This window comes from Lynx rufus, unplaced genomic scaffold (assembly GCF_022079265.1).
Source record: "Lynx rufus isolate CCGP_SWC_20201006 ecotype Redwood Valley unplaced genomic scaffold, mLynRuf1.p SCAF_1, whole genome shotgun sequence".
NCBI lineage: Eukaryota > Metazoa > Chordata > Mammalia > Carnivora > Felidae > Lynx > Lynx rufus.
Genome location: NW_025814823.1, coordinates 21,765,526 through 21,773,176, shown reverse-complemented (window position 1 = coordinate 21,773,176; position 7,651 = coordinate 21,765,526). Strand labels below are relative to the sequence as shown.

Sequence of the window (7,651 nt, the reverse complement as noted above, 5' to 3'; positions counted from 1 at the left end):
AAATAAACGTTGAAAAAAAAATGAAAAAAAAAAAGAAAAGAATGGCTTATGTGCGCACCTGGCCTTTCTCCCCTAGGGGTTAGCAGTGGCCACCATGGGTTCTGTGAATTCCCGAGATCACAAGGCAGAGGCCCAGGTGGTGATGATAGGCCTCGACTCAGCAGGCAAGACCACGCTCCTGTACAAACTGAAGGGCCACCAGATGGTGGAGACCCTGCCCACTGTTGGTTTCAACGTGGAGCCTCTGGAAGCACCGGGGCACGTGTCTCTGACTCTCTGGGATGTGGGGGGGCAGACCCAGCTCCGGGCCAGCTGGAAGGACCACCTGGAAGGCACGGATGTCCTCGTGTATGTGCTGGATAGCACCGATGAAGCCCGCTTACCCGAGGCAGTGGCTGAGCTCATGGAAGTCCTGGACGACCCACACATGGCCAGCGTCCCTTTCTTGGTGCTGGCCAACAAGCAGGAGGCGCCAGATGCCCTGCCGCTGCTGGAGATCCGAGAGAGGCTGGGCCTGGAGAGGTTCCAGGACCGCAGCTGGGAGCTTCGGGCCTGCAGTGCCCTCACTGGCGCTGGGCTGCCAGAGGCCCTACAGAGCCTGAGGAGCCTCCTGAAATCCCGCAGCCACTGCGTGTCTACGTGAGCACAGGCGGGGCAGGGAGTGGGGAGAGCAGGAAGCCGCGATCTGGGCACAGCAGCATATCTTTGCTGATACGACCTGAAAGAATCAGCTGGGCCTTAAGAATCCTAAGCTCAGTTTATCAGACGAGAAGTCCTTCTGTGCTTGGACAGGATATTTTCCTCTTGAAGCTTGTTGTCACTAGTGTTTATGTTGAAAGTCAACTATGGGGCACCTGGGTGGCTCAGTTGGTTGAGCGTCCAACTTCAGCTCAGGTCATGATCTCATGGTTTGTGGGTTCAAGCCCCATGTCAGGCTCCGTGCTGACAGCTCAGAGCCCAGACCCTGCTTCAGATTCTGTGTCTCCCTCTCTCTGCCCCTCCCCTGCTCATACTCGTCTCAAAAATAAACGTTAAAAAATTTTTTTTAATTACAAAGAAAAAATAAGAAAATCAACTCTTCTTTGAATAATAATACCCTAAGGGGCAAAAAATGCCTCCACACACTTCATTTAATAACTCATGACCAAGGGTGAACCGAGCAATTGTAATAATAGAACAATGAATGGTTGCATGGTAATTAAGATCTAAATTCACAGAGGGAACGAGGTTTCAAAATCAGATTAGAATATCTTCTGGACATGGTCACAATCTTATGAGTGATTTTTCCCTGGGAGCCTCTGGGTATATGCTGAGATCACTCTGAGTGCCAGCAGCCAGGACCAGCAGAATTGAGTAGGCGACTCTGCCCCCACAGAGTTTTGGGTCTAGAAGTTCACAGGGGCACTGAGCCCTGGGCAAGAGGCTGGAGTTAAGACCTTCCAAAATTTATCCTTTTCTCTGATGCTGATTAATTCTTCTCTACCTTTTTTTTTTTAAGTTTATTTATTTATTTTGAGAAAGAGAGAGAGAGAGAGAGGGCAGAGGAGGGGCAGAGAGAGAAGGAGAGACAGAATCCTAAGCAGGCTCCACACTGTCAGTGTGGAGACTGACACAGGGTTCAAACCCACAAACCATGAGATCATGATCTGAACCAAAATCAGGAGTCAGTCACTTAACCAACTGAGCCACCCACGTGCCCCTCTTCTCTACCTTTTATCATCCTATATTGGTCTTTGTCTAAAGCGTTTCATTTTTGTCTTTTTTTTCCTTCTTTTCTTCTTACAGCACACATTTTCCCTTAAAGATCAGATTAATCAAAGATTTCGTTAATTCATTCATTTAATTTAAAAAAATGTATAGAACATTGAATTTGGACAAAAGGCACTGAGTTTTTAGTTATGAGCCAGGCCCTTTAGATGTCAAGTGTGAATTTTGAAAACACATGCAACAGAAATGCTTCTTTCTCATTATTAATAGTAAAAAAGAAAGTTGAACATAGCATCCTACAAGGGTTTTCAGGTGATCTTAACCTAGGAACCACAAAGCTCCTGAAATTATTTGCAAAATATTATGCTTGGAACCTGTTTTGGGGGTGGGGTGGGGAAGAAGATCCATTTTGAGACTCGTAAAAGTTAAGAATCATTGATCTGGTCTTATCCATCATCCAACCCAGGAATACTTTCTATAATCTGAGGGTTTTTTTAAATGTTTTATTTATTATTTTTTGAGAGAGAGAGAGAGAGAGCGTAAGAAGGGGAGGGCAGAGAGAGAGAGAGGGAGACATAGAAACCAAAGCAGGCTTCAGGCTCTAAGCTGTCAGCACAGAGCCAGACATGGGGCTCGAACTCACAAACCGTGAGATCATGACCTGAGCTGAAGTCGGACGCTTAACCGCCTGAGCCACCCAGGCACCCCTATAATCTGAGTTTTGTTTTTTTTTTTTTAATTTTTTTTCAACGTTTATTTATTTTTGGGACAGAGAGAGACAGAGCATGAACAGGGGAGGGGCAGAGAGAGAGGGAGACACAGAATCGGAAGCAGGCTCCAGGCTCTGAGCCATCAGCCCAGAGCCCGACGCGGGGCTCGAACTCACGGACCGCGAGATCGTGACCTGGCTGAAGTCGGACGCTTAACCGACTGCGCCACCCAGGCGCCCCTATAATCTGAGTTTTTAATGGCCAGCAGCTTATATTTGACACGTGCTCTCAGGTTAAACAGCTCTACGTGTTGGAGCTACCCTGGGCTACAACTATGCTCCTTATAGCTCCCTGTCTGGAGTGACGCAGTATAAGTGGGCCCTCAATACCCCTCCAACATCTGAGATCCACCCGGTCCTCCTACTCAAATTCTTCCCTTCTAACATCAGGTTAGTCATGCCGAGTTCTTTCCAGTACTTGTCAGTAGACGGTTTTCCTGTGTCAGACACAGGAAAGTGCAAAGATGCAAAGACAGATTGGACAAGGCCTTGGCCCTCATGGAGCTCTGGCTAAGAAAGCAATAAGACAAAACTCCCATAAAAATGCAGATAGAGTCTCAATTCAGCAACTGTTGATTGAGCACTCACTGGGGCCAAGTTCTGTGCTCGGGGCTTTCCATAGATTATCTGTCATTCTCTCAACTCTGCAAAGTAGGTATCATTCTCATTTGGCATAATTAGAGACTGAGGTTGGGAGAGGTTGCGACTTGCTTGAGGCACAGAGCTATTAAGTGACAGATCTGGAATTTGAAACCAGATAAGTCTAGCCCAAATGATACTTGTGTTCTTCCAGGACATGTTTCTAGAAGGTTTAAGCCAAGGTTGACCTTCAGCAGATTTACGAGAGGAGCAGCCTAGTCAAAGGGAGGAGACTGCTTGGAGGCGTAAGGGGGAGTGAAGGAAGAACAAGTAAGCTGGAGTGGCCCAAGCAGGAGGCTGGAGTGAGGGGTGGGTGTATTATAATAGGAAACAAAACTGGAAAGAACTCAAGTCCAAGTTGGGGAAGATCTGGACTTTTGTAATCTGGCTCAGGGAAGTGAAACCGCTGGACTTGCCATTTAGGAAGATAACTTAGTGGCAGTGAGACGGTGGAATAAACAGAAGGGAGACACTGGAGGCAGGCAGGCAGGAAGACCCGCTAGGTGGCCTTCACAGTAACACTGGAGAGGAGAGAAAGAGATGGGAAATTGAAAGCCAGTTTTAAGGATAAAAGCTGAGAGAAGAAGAATTTGAAAACGGCTCAAGATGTTGAGTGTATGTGACAGGAGGGATCCGAATGATCTGAGAAGGTGGACACAAGAGGAACAAATTGGGATGGGGCCAGAACTGCTTGGTTCTCTTGAAGCGCTGGGTGTGGATGTGTTTATAGTTTCTTCCAGATGGTTCTATGACCTACAGTCCTTGAGATGGTGAATGCCCTGCTGGATGCATTTGCTGGTTCCCACGCACAGAGCCTCCTTTCCTCATGTGATTTGTCACTTTGTATTGTGAGCTCATCTTCGGGAGGATTTGTTTTTCCTGTGTGACTCCCATGTGCCCTGGGCTGTGACAGTGTTTCTACACAGAGTGGTTTCACCTTAGTATCTACTAGGCTCCTGGAGGTTTCACCTGTTTTAGGTCAAACATTATGTTAGTTTCTCTGCTTTGGGGCCCATGGGCCTCATGGGTGGCATCGATCTGGATTCTGTGCCCATGCATAGCATAGGCCCTAGTGATTCAATTTCTGACAGGTGACTCTTTCCTTCTTTCTTCTTTCTCTCTTTCTTCCTTTTTTTTTTTTTTTAATTTTTTAATGTTTATTTATTTTTGAGAGAGAGAGAGAGAGAGACAGAGCATGAACGGGGAAGGGGCAGAGAGAGAGGGAGACAAAGAATCCGAAGCAGGCTCCAGGCTCCAAGCTGTCAGCACAGAGCCGGACGCGGGGCTCAAACTCACGAACTGTGAGATCATGACCTGAGCCGAAGTCAGACATTCAACCATTCAACCGACTGAGCCACCCAGGCGCCCCTCTTTTTCTTTTTTTTTCTTTCTTTCTTTCTTTCTTTCTTTCTTTCTTTCTTTCTTCTTTCTTTCTTTTTTCTTTTTCTTTCTTTCTTTCCTTTTTTCTTTTCTTTCTTTCTTTCTTTTCTTTTCTTTCTTTTCTTTTTCTTTTTTTCTTTCTATTTCTCTTTTTCTTTTTTTTGTACTCCTGTCCCAAGATAGATCATTTGCTTCCTCATACTTCTTTTAGTGGGTAGCATTTCCCAATCTCCTTTTAAGGAAGGGGTGTCTCTTTGATAATCTTGCTTTTCTGCTGAGCTCAGATCAACATTTTGTCTTTTCCAAGCAAGCCTAAGGCCATACCTCCTGTTCCCATGTAGGTGTTACAACTAGCCCAGTTCCTAGAGCCTAAACTTGGCTTCCTTCATATCTCCATGGACTCCAGGCTCTCAGCTTACACTTACCTGCTTTGGCTGTGATTTGTCTTCATTTCTGCCACTTGAGGATATCCCTTCTTTTGTTCAAGGACAGTATGTGTTAAAATACAATGGTTTTGGTAATAGTTTACCCAACATTTCTGTATCTCTGTAATGGGCAAGTGTCCATCAGCCATGAACTGTCTCCTGAACTGTTTTGATATATGGCAGGGAGATCTACACTTAGGAAAATAGCTTGGGTAGCTGACTTTGGGTGGAGACAGGATCCTGAGGCAAGAAGGCAAGTTACAGAGGGAGACCGGGGTTCTTTTGCCTGACACGCACATGCTTGGCCCTGCTGGTGCAGACATCCCGTCACCACAGCGGCCATCAGACTATGGCATTTGTCTCTCTTCTCTTGACAATCGCCAGTCTCCTTTCTGACACCCGGACGCACCATGCTCTTGTCCAGCTCCAAGTGTATGTTCCCTGCTTAGATCAAAAAGAGTGGACAAGGGGCCAGCAGGTGGTACATGCTGAGAGTCCCAAATCCTTGAAGGCAGATGTGCTCTTAACAAGCCCCAGAACTCCTCTCATCACCCCACCTTGGATAAGATTTGGGAAGAAGGATAACAAAGCAAAATATCGTTGAGAACCATGCCCAGGTAGTGTTGACCGTAACTCCCTGCTGGTCTCTGCTTGGAAGGAAGGAATGTCACAGACGATTACCCAGCAGGTGAGTTCTGGGATGTTCACTATACAATCCTCTGGCCGGAAGGTGAGGTTGAGAGCCTCAGAGTCCAAGGGCAGTTCTGCCGGCCTTCTACCTCACCAGCTTCTGAGACGTTCGCCTCACGTGAGCATGGGAATCCCACAGGACGCAAGGTCCCGCAGCACCTTCCTTGGCTTTCCCATGCCCCTCTGTATGAAGGGCTGTTCTCCAGCCCTTCAAGTTTCCGTGTCAACGGGCGGTCCTTGTACTTACATGAGGGATGCTAGCGTGGCAGGGTCCTCCAGGGTCACACAACCTTAGGGAAGCCTCCCAAACCCCTGCTGTTTTTTAGGCATAGGATGTCTTCCTGTTTGAACCTTGCCCATGATTTTGAGGACCCTCAGGTCCCACCTCTGCAGGAAGCTCTGCCTGGATACCTCAGCCCATGTTCACCCCCCTTCCTGAACTCTCATGGTGCTGACCGCCTTCTCAGTGCCTGAAGTGGGGCTGTTCCATGTGTGGGCATGTGGCCTCCACAAGTATGGTCTAAGTTCCTAGAGATCAGGGGATGCCTTACAGCCTTTGATCCTCTTGGAAGCCTGTAACGATATTAGGTACTGAGGGCTGCTCATTAAGCATCTGGGTGAGAAATGAATAGCTGACTGAAGCTACTGAACTGGATGAGCTGGCAGGGAGTCCTCAGGCCCTCTGAACTGTCCAGAATGAAATCCCCAAAATGAGAGCTCCAAGAGGTTCATCAGCTCGGGAGCCAAAACACCAGGACAAACCTGCACGTCAGGCATCCTCTGTAGTACAAACAACAGGAAAAAGTCATCTGTGCTGTTTCTGGAACATGTCATGCTCAGAACCACCTGCATTTTAGTCCTAGCAGGAGACAGAAGGCTAAGTGAGGACGTAGCAGGGTGTGCTAGGGGACCTCGGGAGAGGCCAAGCCCCCGAAGGCAGCCGTTGAGAGCAGCCATGGCGCCCAGAGCCAGTGCCTGAAAGGAGGGTGCCAGGGGGCGCCCATCCTTCCTTCTGCTTCTACCTGTTAACACTGGTGGTGCTGGAGGGAGGGTGGGACTCCATCCTTTCTCAGGGCCTTCCCTGAGGACCATGGGGGAGATAGTCTTGCCTGTCCAGAAGCAAAAGTGGCACTAGGTCCAGGAGAGCCCTTACTACTGGGAATTACACTCCCTTTCTTACTGGCAACTGAAAAGTAGGGTAGTCAGTCAGGAGGGGAGCCTCAGCCCTTGCTTCCCCGCCTGAGACAGGCCAGCGCCCTCCAGGGCCACAGAAGCAGGAGGCAAGGGGGCAGGTGGAAGGTTTTCCCTCCTGCTCTTCTGCTCAGAGATACACATACATATTCATTACATATATATATATATATATATATACACACACATATATGTATACATATATGTATATATATACATATATATGTGTACATATATGTATATGTACACATATATATGTTTTGTTTTGTTTTTAATGGTGCTGTCCTTACCTGAGAGGTGTTTGGCCTGTTCCAGTTGCCCCACACCTTTCAGATCCGTCAGCCTCCCATTAGTCCCCAAGAGCGAGTGAAGGAGCAGGAACGTGTGCCAGCGGATGTAGCTCTACATGCAGAACAGCAGGTGTCTATTTTCTTATATTAAAATGACTCTGGTCTTTCTCTTTCTGTAACACTGTGTACAGGGAGAACTGTTCTAGTTTGGAGAGCTGCTTACCCATCTGAACGTGAGGCTGAGTTTCTCCCTTTCTGGCTCACTGATTTGGAAGGGTTTTCTCCTTCCTCCCTTGGTCAGAATCCATCCTTTGCCAAGTGAGCTGCAGGCTTTGGTTTTGACTCGGTTCTGCTACGTTGTGGTTTTCAGTGGTCCGTCCTCACTGGTCTACGACATGTGCCTCCTACTGCTGAGGTGGGGTAGTTGTGTCCCTCAGTGTGGACCAGGCACCCATGCCCCGCATGTGGGTGATCCAGGACCCTGTCTTTCCTTCTTGTCCTCAGGGATTTAAAACACACATCGACACTTCAAGTGTCCCTGCCCCAACCTCAGGTGGGGT

At 47.9% G+C, this 7,651-nt stretch overlaps 1 protein-coding gene across 5 annotated transcripts in view; it reads left to right on the top strand.

Moving 5' to 3' along the window:
- The window catches only part of ARL11 (ADP ribosylation factor like GTPase 11), a 38,840-nt gene that overhangs the window by 1,363 nt on the left and 29,826 nt on the right, over positions 1-7,651 (top strand). Inside the window, exon 2 of one of the 5 annotated variants that reach the window (XM_047079376.1) lies at positions 77-794. The exons of the other annotated variants lie outside the window; for them this stretch is intronic. Coding sequence (XP_046935332.1) covers positions 95-643 — 549 coding nt within the window. The 5' untranslated portion in view covers positions 77-94 and the 3' untranslated portion in view covers positions 644-794. Of the gene's footprint in view, positions 1-76; positions 795-7,651 lie in introns of those variants that run through there. 5 annotated transcript variants of the gene reach the window in all.